The sequence below is a fragment of the Taeniopygia guttata genome, chromosome 2 (genome assembly GCF_048771995.1).
Source record: "Taeniopygia guttata chromosome 2, bTaeGut7.mat, whole genome shotgun sequence".
Lineage (NCBI taxonomy): Eukaryota > Metazoa > Chordata > Aves > Passeriformes > Estrildidae > Taeniopygia > Taeniopygia guttata.
This window is the reverse complement of record NC_133026.1, coordinates 53,632,787-53,657,712: the sequence shown is the minus strand read 5'-3', so window position 1 is coordinate 53,657,712 and position 24,926 is coordinate 53,632,787. Positions and strand designations below refer to the sequence as shown.

Below are 24,926 nucleotides of genomic sequence, written 5' to 3'. Positions count from 1 at the left end.
CGATCCTGCCTTTCCCTCAATAAACCCTCTTGGAATTCACTCGTCTGAGTGTCATCTTGCTGCTGAGAAGAAGCCCATCTATAGCTATCCGGCACCTGAGGACCTGGCCCTGTGGCATGTCCGGTGGCCACGGGACCAGCCAGGCGCCTCATACAATTTTCTTCATGCACACAAACCAATCTTCTAGAGTACTTAGGTTTAACTGCTTGACAATTGGCATAGGCTATAGCAATGTTTATTAATAATACAGTTATCAATTTACACTGCACAAGTATTTTAAAAAATGGAAGTTTATTCATCTTTCAATGGCTCAAATAGCACATAAAAGGACAGGATAAGGCATCAGCCAAGACAAGTTTTGTGTGTCCAGTGGCTTCATTACACCTCAGTTCCCAGTATACAGGTTCCAAAGCAAAGTCACAATGTTAGTGGTTAGACTCCCTGGCTTACATAGACCCAAATGAGTATACAGTAAGATGAAGACTGGCTTATATTTGCCAGTTACATGAGTAACTTTTATTCTGCACTTGGCAGTCTACTAAATGCACATACAAAATTCCTACTGATAAATACTGAACATGACAAACGTAACTCCTAAGACTTGAGTCCCTAAAACATCTGTTACCATTAGAGTTAAATATTTGTTACCTAGTTTTCTTGAGCACATTTTAAACTGTCAGTTATAGGCTTATACATGTATAAAAAGTATAACAGTTTGTGGAATTGATCTAGCCTGTCTCACCCCAGAGGAGTCCAAAATCCTCAAACATTCTGGTATGTTTTTAGTTAAGATGCAGCACACTAAACATGTGCTAGTATTCTTGTTCTGAAGCAACTGACACAGTATGTTTTGTTTGGGGATTTTGGATGTGCATGTTAAAGGTTTCTGTATTGCAAAGCACATTTGATTGTTTGATATCAACATTAACTAGAAAAAGTAGCTACACTGTTCCCCATTTGAAAATTAACATAGACTAAACAGTACAAAACCTGCAAAGAGCTTCAGCATACCACACCATGTTCCAATAGCTAAGTATTAGGAACATAAAAGAAATTAACCAGAATTTCCCAGACAACATCTTAACTCAAAACACACAGGCGCTACTAGATCAGCCCCCCTACGCCAAATTCCAGGGAGTTAAAACCCAAGGAACATCTAGACAAAAATCTATGTGCAAAAGGGAAGTTTCAAGGTACCAGCCAGTTAAATTTTAAGCAACTATTCCAGGCTTTTATGTGCCATAGGCTTATGACTTCAGTCTTATGTGTATTCTGACGTTTTAGTTTTGAGATACCATATTGTCTACCAAGTTACAGATGACAGAATATGCTCTGTATTGCGGCTTTCGGGGGTCACTTGCGGCTGTCCCCCGTCCCTCCCCGGCCCCCCGGGACCCCTCCGGCTAGCTGTCCCCTCAGGGAACCGGGGTTTGCCGCGGTCCCGCTGCACTGGGCTCACCAGGCAGCGGCTGGGTTAGCACGGTCCGAGCGGCGGTGCGCCTCGGTCGCCGCAAGGAGTCGAGATAAAGAGACGAAGAGAGGTCAGTTGTATGCAGTCCAGAGAGATTGTATTGCCTGAACAGTTGCAGGGACAAAAGACCCTGGGCTACTGCCCAGATATAGTTTTATACAGCAAAATTAAAAGATAAGGTCTAAACAATAGAGACAGTGTTCAGCATGGGCCCATCAGAACCACCCCAGGGGTCAGGTCCAATGGGAACTGCTCAGGGGTGGGGAGAAGGGGGTTTACATAAAGATGCTGAAGCGAAACTTTCCCGAAACAATGGGGCATACATAAATGTATCTTTTCCTCATACCTAAATGTATCTTTTCCTCAGCTTCCAATTCCCAAGGCCTTTCTAAATCCCTTCCTCCACACTACCACGCCAGCGTGATAGCAACATGTATTATTCACATTACTAGAGTATGGCACACATTTAAAGAACAGACACTGCTAGCAGACAGCTAGTGAGTGAAATCATCCAAGTAACTGCACTCCACAGAGGGCAGTCTTGCACTGATGCACCGGGACAGTCTCCATGCAACAGAGTTGAAAACATACCCTTGATTAAGCAACCTGCTATGTTTGGGTTTTAAAATTAAGACATATTCAAATGTTTCAATGTAAAAGATTACATCGCTCTTCTAGGTTAATCAGGTGATGCAGAACCACATATAGTTTTCCTCAACATAGCTGTTCATATACATTATTCTCTTTCAATTTGCATAACTCCATGGCAAAACAGCTGCATACTGCTTTGTTAGGTATCATGTTCACAATTGTAATTTTCAAGGCAACAAAAGACAAGATGAATTGACAAATACCAGTGATAAAAAAGTATGCTGTGTAAGAACCCACAAAGTAATACTTTGCCCCCCTTATTCACTATTAAAGAAAAGACTACGTATGAAAGACTACATTCAGAAGAAATGTGAGAAGGTAGGCAGTTATGAAATGGATTTAACTTTTGTTGCCTTCAGGGGAGGCAACCGCGACCTGGTTGCAAGGAGCAGCATGGTAGCCCGGCCTATTCCGGGCTACTCGGGCTAACGACACACGCAGACACCAGTGTGGTGGACGGTCGAAAAGCGTTTATTATCTTATCTCATGAATTTAAATAGTCTTGGGGGACTTTGCTACGTCAGGGGGGGTTGGTAGGGTCTCTAGGGTTAGTCAGGAGTGGAAAACTACTGGGTTAGGTGTGGTTACATGTTCTGGGGGTGGTAGATAACGTGTTGCAGGGTGAGGGGGGAAGGGTCTTTCTTTCCGTCACATCCCGGGATCTTCCATTCGTCTGTCCCTATCTACTACAACTTTGCTTCTCCTGAAGCCAAATAATTTGTTTTCAGTGAATTTGACTTTCAGTGCCACTCCAAATCATGCTTTTAGTGGTACATTACATTTTCCAACATGTTAGGGTAGTATCAGTCACTTCAGCCTTCAATGGCATGCTTATAAATTATGGTTTTTATTAGTATGGTCAGGGTAGGAAAGGAATCCAAGCTTTTGATTATAAAATGCAACATCTTTCCCTGATCCTCTTAGCTAGGCTTTTTCTTTTCTTCTTCCCATTTTTTTCTTTGCTGTCTTCCATTTTTCTGGCTCTAATTTCTCTCATTAAATCAAAAAACACCTGAAAAAGACATAAAAAGATAAATTCAAAAACAAATCACAGACATGAGTTATTAATTTAAGCTACCACTGACATCCACTTCCGTTATTTCAAATAGAATCAATTACATGCAATCAGTTTGGCCAAACAAATATTAATCCAACAAATCTGTCACTGGTTTTGAAGGCCAAGTTGAAATGATGCAGTCCTGCTCGTTTCACGGCACTATAATGTTCCCCTGTCTTCTGACATTCGCTTATGAATCCTGTCAGGCAATTTTAAACAAGAATTGAAAGAAGGGTCTCATCACCAGCCAAGACTTTCAGATGTTGTATGTACATACTACTGAGGAAACTTAAGGAAATCAGTTTACCTTTTGAATATTTTAAGTGATGAGATGAGCTGCAAAGGTTGAAAAAGTGCAACATCCAATCTTAGAAACTTATTAATGGAACAGAAGCATAGACTGAAATGCATGTATGGTATGTTGTATGGTATGTTCCATGTTGCAAGTCTAAGCATAAAGTGACTTGAGGAAAAAACCAAACCCAGCATCTCCTTTAAAGCAAAGTCTTCAATCATACAACTACATAAACAATTTCTTACATGAGGTAATCGTGGCTGCAGCTGCCCTATTACAATCTTAAAGTACACGTGAAGTTCACTTTCATCAAATGGTTTAGGACAAAGTTGGAGATGCACCACTGACTTAGGTAAGAGAGATCCTACTGACAGACAGTTAAGGCTTTATGACTGGTTTGCTTAAAGCTACTTTACTAATTTCAAGATCAGATCTTGACTTACAGAAGGTTACAGCAAACAGTATGTATAAATCTTTGTAATTCTACTGTAGGAAATCCGCTAAGGAATTCTAAAACTTTTCTCCCAGGAGACAGTCTTTAGATACCGTATCACCCTGAGAATGCCGAATCTCATCTGATCATGGAAGCTATACAGGATCAGGCCTGGTTAGTACTTGAATGGGAGACTACCTGGGAATACCAGGTGCTCTAGGCTTCCCTTTTCAGCCCTGAGATGAGCTCAGTTGGTCAGAGCATGATGTTAATAACTCCAAGGTCATGGGTTTGATCCCTACATGGATCAGTCACCTAAGAGCTGGACGCAATGATCCTTGTGGGTCCATTCTTGGGCATGTTCTAAAGTGTAACGTATATCAATGACAAACACACTTTTTGCCTTCCTAGACTTGCTTCATTGCTGTGCTCCCAGGCCAAGAACGCCTGAAAAGAACTCTTGTGTCTGTCCTGTGCTTGCAGGCAGGAGAACTGAGAAGTGGCTGCTCTGGATGGATGCAAGAATCCCATGGGAAATGGAGCCAAGGGAAGAGCAGAGCTCAGCCCCACTCCAGGTTTGCAATGGGCAAGAGAGCCAGAGAGAGCCAGGGCACAAGTGGTGCCTTGGAGGTGTGAGGGCAGCAGGCAAGAATGGAGTCACAGGCGCCCAGAGGAGCCCTGACAGGGGCTGTTGCCAGTGCTACAGGAGGACAAGAAGCAACCCCCAGGCCACCCTTGGGACCCACCCTGGGAGTCTGGAAAGCTTCTTGCCCACAGCTGCAGGGTATGACAGACCATCTTCATGGGGCATGAGCAGCAGGCAGCAACCCAGCCAAAAGGGACCGAAGGAGCCCTGAACAGTGGTCATGCTCAGTGCTGCAGAGGAAAGCAAAACTCCCTAGGAACCAGTGCCAGTCTGCCCTGGGGGAAGATTCCTTCTTGACCCCAGTGCTACTGATTTGCCATCCTGAAAATGGACTCTGGAATTAATGGACCCAGCAGGAACACAAATCTCCTTAGACTAGAACCACATCCCATCCTGCTCCTTAACGAGAGACCGCTGGACAGGACAGCCCAGGGTCAGCCAGGCCAAGTGCCAATGGCACAACAGATAGAGTCTCCAAGGAAGCTCAGCTAGGTCCCTGGTCCAAAGACATGGATCACTGATTTTTTTACTCTTTCCCTCTCATAATAAACCAAAACTCTTCAAGGGATCTTTAAGAGATCCTGCCCTTAAAAATGACAACAGCCTGTGCACAGGGAGGGGCCAGGTGAGAGCTTGGTGCTGCCCTCAGCACTGAAGGGGGTCAGTGCAAGGAAAGAGCCAAGAAAAAGCTCAGATCGACACACATCCATCTTCCTCCGACCGAGAACCCTGGATATTGGGCTCATTCATCAAAGCAGCATGAACTTGGCTTTTGGATGTTTTACTTCACACTGAACATGAACTAAACTTCTGCTCAGTTGGCACTGGTTGAGGTTATGTATTTTAAAGGTTCAGGAAGGTAGGGATGATCCTATGATGTGCCTAGGGCTTTTTCACTCGAAGATATTTCTGAGAAGATGAGGCAGGAAAACTCCTCTAAAAATTCCCTTCTCTACCAGGCTGGTTTCGAGCTATAACTCACTTGATCACTTCCCAGTAGTTTTAGTAAAAGATCCTAAGGAGAAAGAAAATGTCCAGCTGCAAGCCTGGCTGGAGTGATTTACAGCTCTCTGAAATCTGCAGGCAAAGCAGCTTGGGAAGCACAGCAAGAACAGGCAGACCTGCCCTTGCTTGGGTGGCCCAGTCTGTGGCAAGCCCTACCACAAAGGAGAGAGATTAAAACTCAGTGAAGTATAGTTTTTCTCCACATTTCTGACTGGTTTGCATAAAATTGTGCTTGTTGCTTACTTTTCAGCTATCTATCCATTTTCAACTTTATTTTTGAATGGGATGAGAGCAACAGAGAGTTTTAATGATCACTGAGCTAATGACCACACCATTGTGCCTCTCAACCGCAATCCCATGGGGCTGTAGAGAAGAAAAAAAGCTGAATTTAAAAACAACCTGGAGAGTTTGTGCAGAGATTGGCATGACATATAAGGATGTGCTTACCTCTCTGAGTGGTGCAGGCAAGCAGCATCGAGAATAAAGAATATGGGCTGTCACCACACCAGATTTAAATAGGCCAGCCCATGTGCCTGATGTACATAGCACCCTCCCATCAGCAAAACGCAAAACTAGCAGGTAACATGCTTCTAAAGGAGAAGTGCTTGAACTAATGACTTGAAACAGTTGTAAAAGTCAGAGGCACAAACAAATGATGGTACAGCATGCCCCACATACCCCATTTCTTCTCCTGATGCCATGTACCTGCAGGGGAGAAAGACATGCTATGGCAGATTTGGAAGGCAGTCAAGGTTGCCAGTACAGAAGAGCGGACCATGACATCAGCAGTCCACACACTCCATGGTTGGCAACCTAAGTGAGCAATGCACTGTGACCTCACATCCCTCACTGCTTATGTTTGGGCACGGGCAGTGTCTGCTTCAGACTCACTCGTGTCTGGACTCCTGGCAAGCGTGCCTGGGAGGACTGGAAGCCTGTGAGGCCATTGGGAGCTGCTGTCAGCAACTCTCAGTTCTCATTCACAAGACTTTGACCGTTTCCTTAGCCCTATCTGGTTCAGGAAGCTAAGTACTGTGGCTGGTGCTTGCAGCAGCACAGGTGAGTGGTGCAGGAAATGTGCTTCCATAGGGTGGCCCTGGGGTGGGTGATGGTGTCTGGGGAGCTGTGAGTGTGTCCTTCTTGAGGGGCTTGGGCATTTCTTCTACCTGCCCATTTCCCTGGGACAGCAAGTGACCATTTTTCAGAGTGTCACGCCAACAAAGAAGGAGCAGCTGCTGTCCCCAGCTCTGCTACAACACGCAAGCATGGCCACAGAGTGGAACTGCCCCATCTGCCGTGACATTCCTGGTGAAATCGCTTCTGTAACACCCTGCGTCCACCTGTTCTGCCTGGGCTGCATTGTGCGTTGGGCCAAGAGGCAACCATCGTGCCCGCTGTGCAGGCAGGCTATCAGCAGCATCATTTACTCTGTTCGGTCCGACGAAGACTTTCTGGAGATAGTTCTTCCAAGGCCCTCAGAGTCAGCGGCTGCTCAGCAGCAGGATGAGCAGGAGGCTGCGGAGCCAATGCCCAGGGCTTACGTAGCTGGCTTCCCACCTCAGGTCTGGGCAAATTTTTTCCAGGACCGCTCAGAAATCCTCGAGCCCCTGCTGCCCTGGCTGAACCAGGAGCTAGCAGAGCTGCTCAGCACCCGCTGGTGGGAGGTGGCTCTGGCACAGAGTATCGTTGTAGCCAGTTTGTGCCGCTATGGGCTGAGTGAGGAGGCCTTGGTCCGGGAGCTGAACCCTCTGCTGCAGGGGCGGACGGCGGCATTTGTGCAGCGGCTCATCAACGTTGCCGCTGACAGGTGCAGTGATGAGGTCCTGCGGCAGATGAACCTCCTCAACCCCCAGGCTGAGGAGGAGGAGGAGGAGGAGGGCCCCACAGCCATCCCTGAGCCCTCTGCATCCCCCCAGGGGACTCCCACTCCCAGCCCGGCCTCCTCCAGCAGCTCCGCAGTCTCCAAGGCGGAGGCGGGCGTTGGAACGTCGGCAGCCGAGCTCCGCGGGGCCCCCGGGCGCTCTCCCTCCGCGCCCGTCCCTGCGGAGCGGGAGCAGCCCCCGGAGGAGCCCGGCAGCGCGGCGGCAGCAGTGCCCGGCCCCTCTGCCAGGGCCTGCAGCCCCTCCGCTCCTGGCCCCGACAGGGACGGCTCGCCCGCGGGGCCCCGGCGCCCAGCAAAGAGGAGGGCCTCTGGCCCTCAGGAGCCTCCCCAACTCCCCAAGAGGCCGTCCCGCCGGCGGCGGCGCAAGCCAAGATCCCTTGTTTGTAAGAGGAGGAAATAAATAGTTAGTTGTTTGTTTGTTTGTTTGAAACAGTCTCTGAGAGTTACTTTGTCCCTCTTCTCCTGGTGTCTTTTCCCTCTCCCCTCACATCCCCCTGTGCATGGCAACTGCCTGCTTTTGGGCGTTGGGGGACGGCCATGGGCCTCTGGAGCCGCCAGACCATATCCGCGGCATCTTCTCCTGCGACAAATCCCGCTGCAGCTGCGGGCGAGCGGGCAGCAGGGACAGCTGGTTTATCAGAACTATGGCCCCCGCCTGCACCCAGTTCTCCTCCCTGCCCACCTCCTGCCACCTTCTGCTCTGCTTTCTCGACGTCAGCCACGGCACCCTCGCTCCTCGGAAGGCTGCCAGGGAGGCACAGAAAAGGAGCGTGGACACCGGAGCTAGAGAGGGAAGGGAAGGGAAGGGAAGGGAAGGGAAGGGAAGGGAAGGGAAGGGAAGGGAAGGGAAGGGAAGGGAAGGGAAGGGAAGGGAAGGGAAGGGAAGGGAAGGGAAGGGAAGGGAAGGGAAGGGAAGGGAAGGGATGTTGTTTTGTTGTTTGTTTTTTAATGGCTCCTGCTCATGTGAAAAATTACGTTGTTTCATGCACTTATCAGAAAAACTGAGATAAAGCAGTGAGACAGTCTGTTGTACATCATACAGGCTGTCTGCTCTGAATGTTTGACACTTTCGAAAAGTTAACCCCCTGTCCTAGGGTGACGTTATGGTGTTTGTATCTTCAATCGCGTGTTCTGTTTATGTTTGATATTATGTTCTGTGCTTTCAGAACTGGCTCTGAAAGTGAAGGTTTGTTCTGCCTTGTTATCAGCTAGTTCACCTCCCACCATGATCTGCTGTCTAGAAAAGGCTAGGGCTGGCTGGCTGGCTTTTGCTTTGCTTGATTGCTTGCTTGGCTTGCTTGCTTTGCCTGCTTGCTTGCTTTGCTTGCTTCTGCTTTTGCCTTTGCTTCCTAGTTAGGTTAGCTAAGGAGTCCAATTCTTTCCCTGGACTGTTGCTTTTCCTTTCCTCTTCCTGAATACCATCCAACCTTTTCAGGACTGGGATCTGGGAAACACCAAGGAACACCAGGAGCCTGCATTTTGTGATCTGCAGCAGCCATCCCCAGTGCTGGAGAGCAATCCCCAGCATCCAGACCCGGGCGACCACTCCCAGGAAAGACTTTCTGGATTTGTTCATCTCTTCAGAGTGGTGAAAGAGTTTTGTTGTCATCTGGTGTTGTTAATTGTTTTGGTGCTGGGGAGTGCTTTGTTCCTTGAATAAACAGGTTCTTTTCCACTTCTCTCTCAGAGGAAATTTTTTCCTGAACCAGGTGGGTGGGGAGGGGCCGTGGGGGTTTGTTTTCTGGGGGCTCCTTTCAGAGGGTTTTCCCCAAATTTGCCCTAAACTAGGACACCCCCATAATTTCTGAGGCAGAATCCTCTGCTTTAGGTCTAGGGTTATCATATCATCTTCCCAGGCAGCATTAAGTTGATAAAAATGTTAGCTTTTAACCCAAAGTTTAAGTGGGCAACTACATGAATGATTTTACTTTATTTTTAGAGTTAACAGCTGCCCCAAGAGCAGCAGCTATGAGGGCAGTTGGAGGATGACATATTTCTTGCCGTAGAGGCAGTGTGAATTCAGTTTCTGGTTTCATCTTCTTTGGTATGCTGACCTCTAGGGAAACTTTTTTGCAAAACGGTTTGCCAGAGTATTTGTGTAGGGAGGTATTGTGGCTTCAATCAAGTCACAGACCTTTTTCTAGGGACCAGGCATTTGGTGTCAAATCCAAAGTAGGCCCTCACATGAAGCTGCTCCCTAAGGTGGTTCCAGCATGCTTGTGTGAGTAAATGTCTTGGTACACTTAAACAGGGCTCAGTCGGCAGAGGAAATGCATACTGAGTTAAGAAACAAGGTGATAGTTCTGAATATTTATGAACTTGGTAGTCAGAGGAAATCAGGAAAGTCCTCTGTGCTCTGAGTTTTTGTAGGGCTGCATACACCATGGCTAAAACTGCTTCAGCAATGGATGAAATTGCCAAACAATTCAACCACTTAAATACTAGCCTGGGCTTTGGGAAGTATAAATAGAAGTATAAATAAATTGCTTTCCCAAAAGAATTGGGGTGAGTGGCAACTGTCTCTCATCAACAGGCAATTAACCTGTTTCAGAAGAGACTAGGCTTAAAAGCCAAAAAGCTTTGATTGACTGTTTGTTTGTAACTGCCTGCACTAACTAATTAGGGCAAATAGTCCTTCCTTCTAGGTGCTTATCTCCCTTCACAGAATCACAGAACGGCCTGGCTTGGAAGATCATGTAGTTCCCCACCATGGGTAGGGACCCCTTTCCCAGCCTCTAACTAGATTCATAGAATACTGTGATTTCCTGTCTTTTTTACACTAGACAAATCACACTCTGCCAGTCTCCTCTGAAACTGAGATTTCAGTTCACTGATGATCTTTATAGCTTTTTCTGCTCCTGTTGTGAATTCATTTTTCTCTGAATAAGAATGATCACAACATACAGAGACTTAGTGGTCTAATAGTGACTTCAACACAGCATTAATCTTTCTCAGCTCTTCAAGTGTGTGGGACTGCATTTGACATTTCACTGGTAAGTCCACTTGTGTCCCAATCAGCCAATACACAGGTCTTTATCCTTTGGTTTTTTTTTCCAACAGCTGAGCTCCCAGATCACTGCAACATTCTTCTTGTTGAGAAGAACAAACGTGAATATAGTTAATCTAGTCAATTTTTCCACAGGGCCTTGGGAAACATGAATTATTGCACTCTAGTCAATAAACAATCTTAGACAAGATACTAATACAGCTGCAGCAAAGAAATAGCAGAGGTAGTAACAAAAACTACAACAGACTACACAAGACAGTATATGTAGACATTAGACTATTTTTCTAAAAGTTAGAAAGACATGTGAAAAGACATGGTTAGAAGACAAGTGAAAGCATACAGTACGTCAGAGAGTAAAAATGTCTTCTAAGGCTTCCATATTTATCTAAAAAATCAACCAAATAGCAAAAAAACACAAGCTAGAAATTTTAATTCCTCTGTGGCTTAGGAGAAATTGTTCTTTTATGATAAAAACCAGGTTGATGCTGGAAGATTGAAAACAAAACTTCAAAGAACTCTAGGTATGTGATCCTGCTTGGGAGAAAGAGAAAACCAGACACCTTCCCCTCTCAAAAAAAAAAAAAAAAGAAAAAAAAAAAGAACCCCAACCAACCATAACCATCCTTAAGTAAAAATGCCTACCAAGTCAAACAAGCCCTGAGGAATTCTGCTGAAAAAGATCTTCAAACTACTGAAGACTTTACCTATCTCTTTTAATCTTGATGGATTGACAGTTTGTTCCGCATCAGGAGAATATTGCTAAGGACTTATTACACATGGTGGCACAGACAGGACACAGAAACATTTTTTAAAAAGAAGAAAGTACAACAAAAGCCTTAACAAAAAAAGATGTGGTACCATTGTCCATGACATGTAGCACAGCCTCCACCTTACCTGTGACCAGCTCAGCATCTACTTGTACCAACTGTGTTACACTAAAGATGGTGAACGGATGGGAACAGAACAGAAGTCAGAACAGACTCAATGTGCTCAATGTGCAGATACAACAAAGTATTTAAATGAAAAACAGAATATGAGTGGTATTTTTTCTTAAATAAAATTAATTACCTAAGTGCTAGTCCAAGTTTCCTTCATGGGGATGGTTGGTAGGGAAGCCTTTTCCAAAGACTCAGTTTCTAGAGCTGGCATGAAAATACTTTTGGAGATGATAGTATTTTGACTACAACTTTCCAGGTGTGTTTTTTTCTCTAGTGTTTACCACTGTTTCCATGTACTAACCATATAGTAATACCTTGCAAGATATGAGACCCTGCAACCAACATTCCTATGGCACAAGGTTTCAGTCTGTTGTGGAACAACCATCTATAGAGAGTACTGGTTTTCACACCACTGCAGGTGCCACTGCCAAAACCCAGTCTGGAACTCCTCTCTCTAGTATTTGTTCTTCCACACTAAGCCTTGTGGAAATAAGCTGTAATGCATCTTGAATTTTCTAGCTCTTTGTAAATCCAACAATTGGCACTAAGCCACCAATGTCTTCAATGTTTCTGCGGGATTTTATTCTCTGTAAGGAATCCATTCCAGGTCTGCTTTGTTATGTCAGGAATCTATGGATAGGTTTTCACTGTCAAATCATATGCTGCCATCACCTGTCAGGTGACAGCTGACACAATTCCTGTTGGCATATCCCCCTACAAGCTGATGTAGTTTATTTCCAGGCAGAGCAAACTTGGCTGTCATTAGCAGCTTAGCTTCTAGTTAAGCTTCTCTGACAAGTCATGAGGCTTGCTCCAGATGCAGAAACAACAGCACTCTACAGCTAATGACACAGCTCTTTCAAATAACACACCTCTCATGCAGAAATGCCAGGTAATGCTTGGGAATAAATTAGAAATTGCATCCTGTGTTGCTTTGTCCAGATCTGCCCTGTGTAATTATCCATGGTCTCTACAGCTATTCTGTGATGTAGGGTTGTTGGCTGAGTTTTGGTTTTTTTCCCAATGTGCCAGAGGCCTGATGGCACACTGGCTTTGCTGAGTGTGCTGCAACAGCCCTGGAGAACCTCTTCATAGCTGCTGAATATTCACATACAAGGTAAGCAGAAAAGGATGTCAGAAAAGCTGAGAGCAGCCTCCAGACCACTATGGAAAGATAAGCTATTCCCCAACAGCAGGGAGATGCACAGTATTTCCATAAGGCACGGAATGCTGGTAAAAACCTGCAATTTCACAAAGTATGAATGCAATCACTGCCTAGGTTAGAGTAATCTTTCTTGGACAGGCACCTTCTCTCCTGAAATGGCAGGTGGGCCAGCACTTCAGGTTTTTCCTTCACCATCCTGTGGCACATCATTAGAAAATAGAAAGCAAACCACTTGGTTTTTCGCCAAGAAATTCACACCTTAAGAGGAAGCCTGAAAGAAAGTGCACGTGACTCTGTGTGTGTGTGTGTACAACTAGAGAAATATGTAATGAATGCTTTGATGATGTTTGGAAGAAATGTGAGTTGGAACGGAGAGGTGAAGGGTGAATTACTGAGCACACTTGTGAAAGATTTGCTGGATAGCAGATGACACACAGGACCTGGACAGGCAGATTTTTGCTTGGGTTTAAAAAAGGAGCGGAAGCAGTGTTTTAAGGAGCTGAAATACTACAGCAAAAAACAGCTGGGTTCCTTTGTTTTGGTCTTTTTTTGTGTGTTTTACAAACAAATGTAACCAGTATGTATATAAGCTAGCTAAGAAAAATCAGATAGCAAGGTGGCCAGAAAACTATTAAATCCCTAAGGAAAGACAATAGATTCTGCTTTTAAAGTGCTCACAACATTGAAGATGGTATAGCAGATGTGCCCAATAGAAGATAGTCAGCATGAGAAGCCGAGTTGAGGCACCCAGCAGTTCCAGCTCCAGTCATGAAATGCAATAAAACCATGAAAAGGCAACTGGATAGAGTAGGTAGAAAAAGGAAAAAAAAGAGCCTGAGTCATTCATTAGAGCACGAAATCAGAAAGCTTGGAGGGAAACTTAAAATATCCTACGTTTCCTAAGTTGTACTTAGTTTCAGCAGTGTAAGACAGAGAAAAAAAAAAAAAAAAAAGTACTTTCCATTACGCAGAGAAATGGCTTCATTGTTTCAGAGTAACACATGTGTTTTATTTGAAGAGGTTTTCTCTCACGCCTCCCAGTCGATAATCAAGGTCTTTGTACAATAAAAGCAGGGAAAGCCATCTGGGGGCCGGCGGGTTTCCTCCAGCACCGCCCGGAGCCCGACGCCCGCACCCTGCAGCTGGCAGAAGGGGCGAGCTGGGCAGGAGCCACAGGGCTCAGCCAGTGCAGCCTCCCTGCCCAAGGGGCTTACCGCCACACGCCACACAGCAGCGCCAACAGACGGCTCTGGACCACCTCCGCTGAGGGACACTCCGCACCCTCCCTGGGCAGCCTGTTCTGGCGCTCGGTCACCCACACAGTAAAAAACTTCTTCCTCGTGTTCAGGTGGAACTCCCTGTGCATCGGTTTCTGCCTGTTACCTGCAGAGAGCACGGGGAGAGAGAGACAGGAGGGTACCCGGGGTGCCAAGCCCCTCTAGGTCGGGCCCTGCCCACCGTCCCGCAGCTCCCCGGGCGCCATCTCCGCTACCGGCGCGGAGCCGCCGCCGCCGCCGCGCCCACAACGCAAATACCGCGAGAGGCGCGGGTACCGCGAGAGGCGCCGGGGACGGGGGGAAGGGCCAGGCGAGGTCTCGCGAGAGTGGGGCGGCTCTCGGGCATGCGGGCGAGGGCGGCAGCGCCGCGCCCGATTGGCGGGGCGCGTTCCCCCTCCTCCGCCCGTTCCCGACGTGGCGCATGCGCCGCGCGCCGCCGGGCCGTGTCCGTGTTCCCCCCCGGTGCGTGTGTCACCCGCGCGCGGCGGCGCTGAGGCCGCGGGAGCGCTCCTGGGCACCGGCGGCGCGGGAGCGGCCCTGGCACCTGCGGCCCCCGCCGGGCAGCAGAACCGGCATCGGAGGCGCGCAGGGCCTTGGGTACTTCGCCCGGAGGCGGCCCGGCCTGGCCTGACCCAGCTGCCCTGCCGGGAGCGGTTGAGGGAAGAAGCGGAGGAGGCCCGCGCCCCGTGCCCGTGTCCGTGCGCCGCGGCGCCCGGAGCCCAGAATGAAGTGAGGAGGAGCCACCGCCGCCAGGAGACACTTCCGTTTTGCGGGAGAGGCCGCGCCGGCCTGTGGGACGCTGCCGGTGCCGCTCCGCCGCCGCCGCATCGGGCAGCGCGCCCGGCCCCGGTCTCGGCCGAATCCCGTATGTATCGCTGCGGCCCCATGTGAGGCGGTGCGGGAGCGAGCGAGGCCCCGGCGCGGCCCGCGAGTGTCCGTTCCGGTACGTGTGCGCGGCGCCGCCGGGTCCCCATGGCGCCCTGAGCGCGACGGTGGCGGCGGGTTCTCTGGGCCGCGCCCTCGGCCGTGAGCGAGCTCGATGCCGAGCACCTCGGACGCGGCGGCCGGCGGGAGCGGGGGCAGCCGGGGCTGGGGCAGCGGCGGTGGCGGCAGCACGGCGGTGGAGGCGGCGGCCGACAAGAAGCGGCTGCACCACCGGAGACGGAAGCGCTTCGCGGCCCAGCCGCCGCCGCCGGCCCCGCACCCTCTGCTGTTCCCGTTGCTGCAGCCGCCGCTCCTGCAGCCCCCGCTGCTTCAGCCGCCGCTGCCGCCACAGTCCCTGCTCTTCCTGGCGGCCACCGGCGCCTCCTCTTGTTGCGGGGACGGCGGGGAGCGGAAGCGGCCGCGAGGCAAGCGGCGCTCGGGCTCCCGGCATAAGCGGCGGCGGGGCCGCGGCGGCGGCGGCGGGGGCACCCAGGAGGCGGAGAAGCGGCGCGGTAGCGGCGGGTTGAGCACGCTGGTGGAGGAATACGACGACGTGAGCTCCCAGTCCGAGGGACTGTTGGGCAGCGGCGCGGCCGGCGGGGGCAGCCCGGGCTCCTCCTCGGGCGGTGGGACCCAGCGGCAGCGGGGCGAGGCAGAGCGAAGCGGCCGGTCCCGTCGGGAGCACCGCGGCAGCAGCGGGCGCTCCAAGGAGCGGCATCGAGAGCACCGCCGGCGGGGAGAGGAAAAGGCGCAGCAGGAGGGGACGGCGGCACCAGGCCGCGGGGCATCCGAGCCCTCCTCGTCCTCCAAATCCCGCAGCCGCCACAACCACACCGGGAGCCAAGACCGGGAGGGACTCAAGAGCAGCAGCAGCGGCGGTGGCAGCGACGGCCGCAGGAAGGGCTCCCTCCCCTCACCCAGCAGCGGCAGGAAAGACCGGGAGAGCAAATCGCACCGGAGCCGGACTAAAGCGGCTAAAGAGCCACCGTCGGCGTACAAGGACCCTCCAAAAGCTTACCGGGACGACAAGCTCGAGCCCAAGGCGTACCGGCGGCAGCGCTCGTCGCCCAGCCCCGGGCGGGATGACAGCCCTCCTCTGCACCGCTCCTCGCAAAGCCAGCGCAGCCGCAAGTCGCTCAGCCCGGTGGGCGCCCGCTCGCCACTTAGCCCCTACAGCCGACGCCGATCCCCCAGCTACAGCCGGCACAGCTCGTACGAACGCGGCGGGGATGTGTCGCCCAGCCCCTACAGCAGCTGGCGCCGGTCTCGAAGCCCCTACAGCCCCGTTATCCGGTAAGTCTGGGTCCGGGGATGAAGGCGGGAGGGGGTGGGGACCCGGTGTGTGGAGGAGGGGAGTAATGACTGGGACAGGAATGCAGGAGAGGCCGGAGAGGTTTACATCCAGAAGCAATCCCTCCCTCTTTCCCTTTTGCTGCCAGAAGGCTGGAGTGAGGGGCAGGGGAGAGGGAGAAGTACAAAGATCTTCCTGTCCTGTCTCAGGGCGAAAGGGAGACGTGAGTGCCTGTAACACTTCTGTGGCCAGTTTCTCTCCGTGGGAGACCACCTGGCTGGAAAAAGGCTTTTAAACGTTAAAGGGTATGAGAACGTTTTCAGATGAGAATGACTGAGGAAGAGGTTCCTTGGAGGACAGGTTTTCTAAAGGACCAATTTTGACTTTTAAATCTTTGCTTACAAAGTATAGACGTCCTCTGGTACATTTTTATGTATTTTGTTCTTGGGTAAAATAGGATGCATATCAAATATATCTGGATTAGGTTTAATTTTTGCTAATCTAAAGAGAAAACCAACTGACAGGCAATTTGTGTTTACAAGTGTTTTCTTGTTCTATTTAGAGGTGTATGGAAGCACTGGGCTTTCTGTTTTGCTAGAAAATTGAGTTAGTGTCATGTTTTGATAAATTGTCTTGTACTTTACATAAGCTATGAAAAACATAAGCTCTTTTCCTGGTAAGGTTATGCACGTGTATATAATTAATGCATGCTTGCCGATAGTTTTTCTTCAGTATTAGTGGGAACTTGGGGTGTAAAGGTCAGCATTGCATGAGTTTTTGAATTTTATGTGGAGAGGAAGTGTGAGCTGTATCTTTCTAATTAGAGGCAAATCGTGTTGTGGAATTAAAGCTCTTCAGAATATTTTAACCTGCAGAAAAGTACACTGGAAATTTAAAAGTATTTGCTTAATATATGTTTATAACTGAAGGTTTTTATTTCCTATATTGGAATCTTACTGTTGCCTCGTTGTTTGTAGACCTGCTTAAATTCATGTCTGGACTTCAGTTTTAAAGAATATCCAGCAATGTGTTGTTCCACTGGCAAGAATTTTGTTTACAATGCATTACTTGGTGGGTTGTCTGAGAACTGTTCTTTGGTGGTTTTAATAAGCACTTTTTGTAGATCACCATTTGGGGGAGTCCTGTAGTGTATCCAGGGAACATGATAAAGCTGTTCCATGTTTCATTGGGCTCTCAGAGTCTGCTGTCCTGGGTGTACATCAAATGCTGTTTAAAGAGCAAAGTAACAAAGCTGTGTCCTACTTTGTTCAGAGAGATAGAGCTAAAGTGCGATGGGATAAGAATAGCTATTGTCTAAAGGTGTGGTTGTACAGAATAATTTTCTAAGCAGTAGGGTGTTTCAAGAAGAAAACACTGTAATTGCTCTGAAAAATCATGCTGTTCTTCTGTGAGAGTCTGTTACAAGTGGTTAAAATACACTTTCAAAATTATTTGAATCATAGCATAACAGGAATATTATGTGTATAGTTTGATTTAAATGCCCTGGGAATCAGATTATTTTCTGTAGTTGCTTATATCCTGGAATAACAAAGCTAATAATGATGCACATAATTATGTATTTGAGGTTTGCATTTAGGAATAGCCAGAGTTCTGTATGCACTGACTAATTGGGCTGTAGTAGAGTTTTGTAGGAGTGTTCTTTTTCTGTTGGTAGTGGGGCTGTGATTTGAAGCATGAAAGTTTAAATCACCTGATTTTGGTATTCACTCTGTAGTGAGTCTGTCTTGAGCCTGCAGATCTGTTGCTAGAAGTTAGCTTTGTGACTTCCCGCCTTTCTTCCTTCCTCCAGTTGAATTGTAATTTGCGTTCAGTTTTTAACTGCTTACAGACAAATGCAGACTGTCAGGTGTTCAGGAGAGGAGTTGGAATGGCTAAGTGAAAAGGAGCGGTTTCTATATGTAGAAAGAAAGATCTGTCCTAATGGGGCATTTATTGCAAAAATGTCACTTGCAGAGAAAACAAAAGAAACCTAAAGTGTGAAGATAAATTGTTGATAATGTTTACCTGTTGCAGAGAAATGAAAGCCAGTGGTTTTTTCCATACAGCTATTGGTAATAATGTATATTGCAATGGCAGTGGGGAAATAGAAAGGTAGCAGTTTATACTTTTTTTTTTAACCATTCAAAACTATGTCATAATCACTTTTTGCTTGACTCTAGTACTACAACCAAAATGCTGAACATTTTGCTGTCCTGTTTGATAATGATACAGTGGCCTTAGACTTGATAGAATGTTACAGTTTCATGAAGGCAACCTTCTTACAGCACCTGTGTTCTTCATCTGGATGATTTAAAGGCTTAATTCTGGGTTTATGTCCAGACAGCAGTGATTTTGTATGTGACTGAGTATTTCGGCCTGCAAGTCTTTTTGCTCTTTTCGTTTTATGTGTCATATATGTCTTCTCTAGTGTTATGTAAATTACCCAGTTATTTTGGTATGTAGAAAATTATTAGGAAGCAGTTCTAGTATGCTTGGAAAGCCTCTGTGTTTAATGATGATTTTTTTAATCTAGGTGTCTGAGCTGCTTAGGGGGAAACTTCTAGTAAACAGCTAGAAGAGAAACAAGTGAAGTCAGCTTTGCTGGTTTGAAGCAGCAACAGTGCATTGTTGCTGTGAGGTTTGAATTGCAGTACTGACTTAGCTGGTTTTAGGTCATGTTGTTTGGCTGTGGGTTCTAAGGAGAAGCAAAGACACTGGATATGTGTTCCATACTTGGTGATTACTCTTTACATGATTGACTAATTACTTTTCCCATTGTAATAGTAGGGAAAGTTTGTGATTTTGGTAAACTGGTTGAGCTGTATTCACTTTTTGGACAAAACTTCTATACTTACTGCGGTGGATCTGTATTACTCTTATTTTCTTGTAAATATATATGGGTTAATATATGGATAGGGTACCACAACAGTTCTAAAGTATCACATGCATATTTTCAAAATGGAAATTCTTCTAAAAGTATGAGGTATTTATTTCTCTCCTGGTAAAATGACTGGATTAAATAAAAAATTCTCAACCAAACCCCATGGTTGACAAAAGAAGCACACACAGTCTCTTGCTTCCTACAATTTCATGCTAAACTAGTTTCCAGAGAATTACTTTTTGTAACTTGAGTCTGATCATATGTTATGTGATCACACATTTAAATCAGTTAGCAGTATAGATGAGTAATTGCATTTTTCCAAATTTGGATACACCTACCCGTCTGCTTAGATAAAAGTAAGTGGGTGGGGCACTACTAGCATAGTACTACTATGTGCATAGATGTTTCTTATAGGAAAGATACAAGATGTATTTTCTTTTTGGTAGTAGAGTAGTCTCAGTCTGTATTGGTAGCTAGTCTGTAGTAGTGAGGCTCTGCAAAATATGGGTCATTTATGTGCAAAATCACAACAAGTATAGGGAAAACAGTAAAATACATATTCAGCTAGTCAATGGAGAAGCCATGGTGCCATACACTGATTTGGAAATTACTTTCATTCCAGTAATTCTGCTACTTTGAATTTAAAGGATTAAGAGAGAGTTTGATTCGCCCCCCCCAGCCCTTGATTAGCTAAAATATATTTTTTTAAAAAATTAATTTAAAGCTCTATAATTTTGGTTAGTAAAACTGTATTTTGCAGAATTTAAAATGTAGCACTCTAGGTTTTCACTGTTTCAAATAGCTAATTTCCCCATGCATATTGCTGGCCTTTGCCTTTTGCTCATGTATCTTTCCTTTTTCCTTGTTGCCGCTGCTTCTTTCCTTATTTGAAAAAAAGAATTTAATTTGCAAAATTTAACTTCAGATGTGTTTGAACACAGATTTTGAGTTTACTTGACCTTTTACTGGTTGATTTCTTTGTAGACTATGTTCTCATATGAAAATAGAGGGGTTTAAAGCAGGTTCAAGAAACAGATGCCTAGCTGAGAGTTTTCCAGTATGTATTAGAGACCATTTTAAAGACTTACATTTAGTTTGAATCAGTAAGGCAGGTTATGTGGTCTTCATGTACAAAGCAGCTGAGTAGGAGGTTGGTTGCAGAGCTGCATAGAATGTAACCTTGAACTAGGGGCTATAAAAATAATAAATAAATTAATAATAAAAATAAATTAATGAATAAGGGATCAAGTAAAACAATACTATTACTGCAATGGCTTAAAGAAATGAACTGTATGTTTGCCTGCTAGACCAACATGGAAAAGCTATACTATGAGCTAAAATGTTTTGTCAAGGTGGTTTATGTTACCAAGGGATTGTAAATGTCTTGGAAGATCTGTTGTGAAGCCTGTTGGTTAACTTTAGGTCTCTCTTCTCAAATACACTTGCTGTGCAGGGAAGGATGGCGGTGCTTAGTCAGTAGTCCCACATTACCTGCAGGTTAAGGAAAGAGCTGGGCTACGGTGGTTGTTTTAACCTCCTTTGGACTGTTAGGCTTCTTGGTTTTGCTTTTCTGTTCTCATAAATCCCTTTGTGTTATGCATTGTTAAAAAGTTACTGACAAAGTCAGTTCCCTTGTTCAACTCACAGACTTATGTATTTCAACTACAAAATTGTTTGCACTTAGGTAACATGCAGCTGGCCACCAGCATAATGGATTAAGCTTGCTCTTAAAGCAGTTAAGAAGAAAAGCAGTTTTCAGGTTTAGAAACATGAGAAGACAACACATGATCATTTGGGTTTGTCAATAAAATGTAACATTTTTTGGTATTAAGGGGATACTGAAAGGGGACAGAAAGAAACACCTAGAAAAGGAGTATGGCAAGAAAAACCATGTAAGCTGAATGAAATGTATTCCTGGAAATCTGACTTAGGTAACAGTTTTCTTTCCTCTCTGGTTTCAAATATCAAGACACTAAAAGATAACACTCTAAGCTGCTGTTGGGAATTCTTTCATTTTCTGCTTGAGAATGTAAGTGGTATTATATCAGTAGACTTTTTTCTTTGTTAAATTAATCAGTAAATTTTTTAGTGAGCCAGTGAAGTGCAATAAAATGTTGCCTGTCAGTAAGGAGAAACACTGAACAGTTTTGAAACCTGTAATTCAAAACATTTTGATCTCTTAAGTAGTTTTTTCTAAACTAAATACATTGTGAGCAGCAGAGAAACAATGAATACCTGTTTGTTTTATGAAATGCTGGGTATTACGCAAAACCAAAAAATTAAAAAGAAAGAACCATGATACCTAAACCAACTTTTTTTTTTTTTTTTTTTTTTTTTTTTTTTTTTGAGTTTTGGTTTCAGGATGGCTTCCTTACTAGTGCTTTCTTCCTCTATCACTTTCTTTAAATTTGTCTCTTCTCTTATATGGTTTGTAGATAATATCTTAACTTTTTTGCTTGTTTGTTTTTAATTTTATTTTAGCTAAAGCTAAAATGTAATTTCTTCCATGTCCCTTCGCCGGTAGTCTGGTTGTGCATACTTATGGTCTTCAGGCACATCAGTTTTCTATTTTTTTTTTGTCATCGCCCTCAATATATAAAAACACATCTATATATGGCTCAGAAAGGATTTTACATATGTCATTAAGTATGGCAGTTGTCTTCTCTGCAGGGATCTATACACTTGTGTGAAGTGAATTCAACATTAATGGCTTAAGTGGCAGAGGTACTCTAAAATGGGGCAGAACTTCTGGGTGCAAACAGGGAGATGCATTGAAGGAAAGTTACCTTCTTAGTAACTACTTATTAATCTCTCCCCTTGTGTGTTAACAGCACATGCTGGTGCTTCAGTTTAAGAGAGTGAAATGTGGCCTTTAGGTTTAGTAAACTTCCTGATCTCTCCTTACTTCAGGAAGAGAAATTTGAATTGTGTTGTTCAATGTATTTGCTTTTTGCAGTGCAGGTCTGTGCAGTTGTAGCTATCATTCTTTTGTTCCTTTTTACTGTGTTAAAAACAGGCTGCTGACTAGGTCTGAAACAGCTGGTGTCAAATGTCAGATAAGGCATTTTACATGTATGTATGCACCCACATTTAATAGAGACTTGCTGGAAGATTTACACTGTGTACTTCACATGCCTCTCTTGGTGTTTAGGGTCTCACTAGGTAGGCAGTGTCCTATTAACTGGCAGACGCTGGTTGTTGTGTGAGCGCATTTCTGTGCTGCTGTGACTTCATCTTTTATGTCAAATGTTATGTCTGAACAGAGTGAGCTGGCTGGTTTTATTATGTATTAAGCAATATTTTTCCACTCTGAGTGCTGTATAAGCTTTTGAGGGAAAGCTTGTAAATGTGTCCATATTTTTGGGTTTGTGCCGTTTTTATAGGTGGAAACTTGTACATAAGTTGTTTAGTCTTTTGGGACTTCTGAACTACAGAGATGAAAGAAAGTGATAGTTGAGTGTTTGGAAAGACTATTAGGCTTATGAAAACAGCAGGTTTTGTCATTGTAACTTGAATAGCTAGCACTTTGACAAATCTGCTTTTTACTTAAAATTCAGGATTTGTCAGTTTGGTTGAAAATATTAATGCTTTTGCTGTATTCTTTAGGGTCTGCCTCGGTGGTTCAGGTACAGCAAGGGATTCTTGCTAAGGTTTTTGGGATGCTAAAGGTACTATATATAGGTAATATAATAGTTTTTTCTGACATAAATAATGAAAAGTTTTTGGAAAGTTTAAACCAGTGTAGAAGTTATACTCAGTCAACATATTTCATAACTAGGCTGCTATCATTTTGATCCGCTGTTAAGGGCTGTAATAGGTACTGGGACTGAAACGTTACTATTTGTGTGCATACATATCTGCTGTCTCCCACATGAATGCAGTTCTGACAGTTCTGGAAAGGCTGTGCAGATCTCATGTGGAGTGTGAAAGCCATGATGGACAATGGTTAGGTTTGGTTTTTTTTTCAGCTGAGCTTGCATAAATTCATGTTCATGTCCCAAACTCTCTTGACTAGTATTGGTAAAGTACAGACATCAATCCACTGTCAATTATTATTTGTTTTTGAACTACAGAAGTTTAGGTTATTTGTGCCCTAGGTTTTCAAAACTGCCTCTTCTTCACTGAGTTGTGGTAGCTGAATCAGATGATGAAATTAGTTGTCACTGATTTGAGCAGATTTTTTCATTTTATCCTTAGCAGTGAGCTAAATTAACCTGTTTTATTTACCACCAAAGTGGAACAGAGCCAGTCTTAGAATCAGGCACGGTGTCTCACCAACTGTGTTGTTTTAAGCTGCTACTTCTCTTTTCTAGTGCATGTGAAATGATGTCTTTATTTGTTAGTTATGTGATTACTTTCTTTGTTAGGTATCAATCAAAATGAACAAGAAACCCCATATCATATTTACGAAAGAAAAAGGGATAATTTTGAGAGGTTTAGGGCATGTTTTAAATTTAGTACAGATTGTAATGATGTACTTGGGATGGAGGTTATGTTCTACAGGTAATTGGAGAGAGTCAGTCTGAAATAGCTGATTTATAAACAAGATGTGCAAGGAAATTTTTTCCAAGACAGGTCAGTGACATCCTTGCAAATGATGCACCATTTATAGAAGTCAGTTTAGGACTAATGGGGACTATTAGCTTGTGCTTGATGCTGGAGAAATGCAATGATACTGGTTCTGGGGTGGGTGCAGATCTACAGCAGTAACACCACTGTTTGAGATCCTCAGTAATTCTGCTCCAAAAGTGAGACAGCCATGTGAGAAGAGCTCTGGTCTAGCATTTGAAGTGTGTATTTTCTGTATTTTTCTTTCTTCCTGCTACATTGTTTAAACTCTGTATAATGGAACTTTGTACCTTTTCAGTTTTACTCCTGTTTGGTCAAACCTCTGGAAATATTCTGTGGGATTTAGTACTCAGATCTTCAAAATAATGAGAAAAATTACTTCAGCAACAGGATTAATAATGAAGAGAGTTTTCAATGGAATTTTTGTGCCCAATATTATGATTTTATTTGGTGTTTGTTAGACATGAACATCAATATCTCTTTACTGAGTAAACCAAACATTAGATTTTGGTTGAAAATTGTTAGAAGAGAATTGTGAGGCTTCTTTCAATTAAAGTGTAAAAAACTTCTAGGATTACTATTATTATTGCTGTCTGTTGTTGTTACCCTGCTGTGCCAGAAAATCCTATAAAACCTGCTTTCTGGCATATAATTGAACTGTGCTAGTTTCCAAGAGTTATCTTGAGGTGAGATTCGATTTTTTTTTTTCTTTCATGAATCTAGCCATTTGGATCAATTTCACCTGTAGGATTTTGAACTTGTGCTGTACTATATAGTGTGCATACACATTGTTTCAGTCACTTTTTGATTCATCTGAGTGACTTTTTATTGGTAAGAGTTCCTGCATTATAAAAGGAAGAAGAGTGTAAATGTAGAAATTAGTCAATATTGCACGCAAAAGAAACATTATTGTAATTGATTAAATATTTGTTCAGTTGAAGCATTGAGATATAATTTTGTGAGTTGATAATTAAAATTGGACTCACTGAATTGTCAGTAAAATTAAATTTGGTATGGGATGGGTAGTCCGGATCATAGGGATTGTAGTTGGCATTCTTTTTGTTTATTTATTGGGTTACTTTTTTTTGTTGGTTTGGTCTGGGTTTTTTGTTTCCTTTTGTTTTAGCAACCTCCATACACTGTGTGCTATCTTTTGAACTCTGGAATTCTTGTATTTTCAGGAAGGCCTATTTTTACTATTGCTTGATACTTTTTTCTTTGTCCAGCTAATGAATACTGGGTGTTTTTAATCCTGAATATTCTTTTTCCTCCAAATGATAAGCAAAATAAATTTCTAGCAAACTTTAATCAAGAAAATACTTGTCAATCTGATGAATATCCTTATTATTCTTGGTATGGTAAAATGGAATCAACCCTCTACATTTAATTTAATTTCTTTTATAACATTGCTATGTGGTTGCTTTGATTTTTTTT

At 44.8% G+C, this 24,926-nt stretch overlaps 1 protein-coding gene and 1 long non-coding RNA gene across 5 annotated transcripts in view; one reads left to right on the top strand and one right to left on the bottom strand.

Annotated features, from left to right (window-relative positions):
• Nucleotides 1-272: 272 nt before the first annotated feature.
• LOC140682656 (uncharacterized) lies at nt 273-2,463 on the bottom strand. The gene is made up of 2 exons (XR_012054645.1): nt 1,903-2,463; nt 273-1,332 (listed from the first exon to the last, which is right to left on the bottom strand). It is a non-coding gene; the product is annotated as an uncharacterized lncRNA (long non-coding RNA).
• An 11,783-nt stretch (nt 2,464-14,246) lies between these two features.
• CDK13 (cyclin dependent kinase 13) overlaps nt 14,247-24,926 on the top strand; it is a 47,205-nt gene continuing 36,525 nt past the window's right edge. For 3 of the 4 annotated variants that reach the window (XM_030265330.4, XM_030265331.4, XM_072925942.1), the window contains exon 1: nt 14,248-16,044. In XM_030265330.4, coding sequence (XP_030121190.4) covers nt 14,867-16,044 — 1,178 coding nt within the window. In that variant the 5' untranslated portion in view covers nt 14,248-14,866. Of the gene's footprint in view, nt 16,045-24,926 lie in introns of all 4 variants that reach the window. The other variant, XM_012571459.5, reaches the window with a different exon arrangement.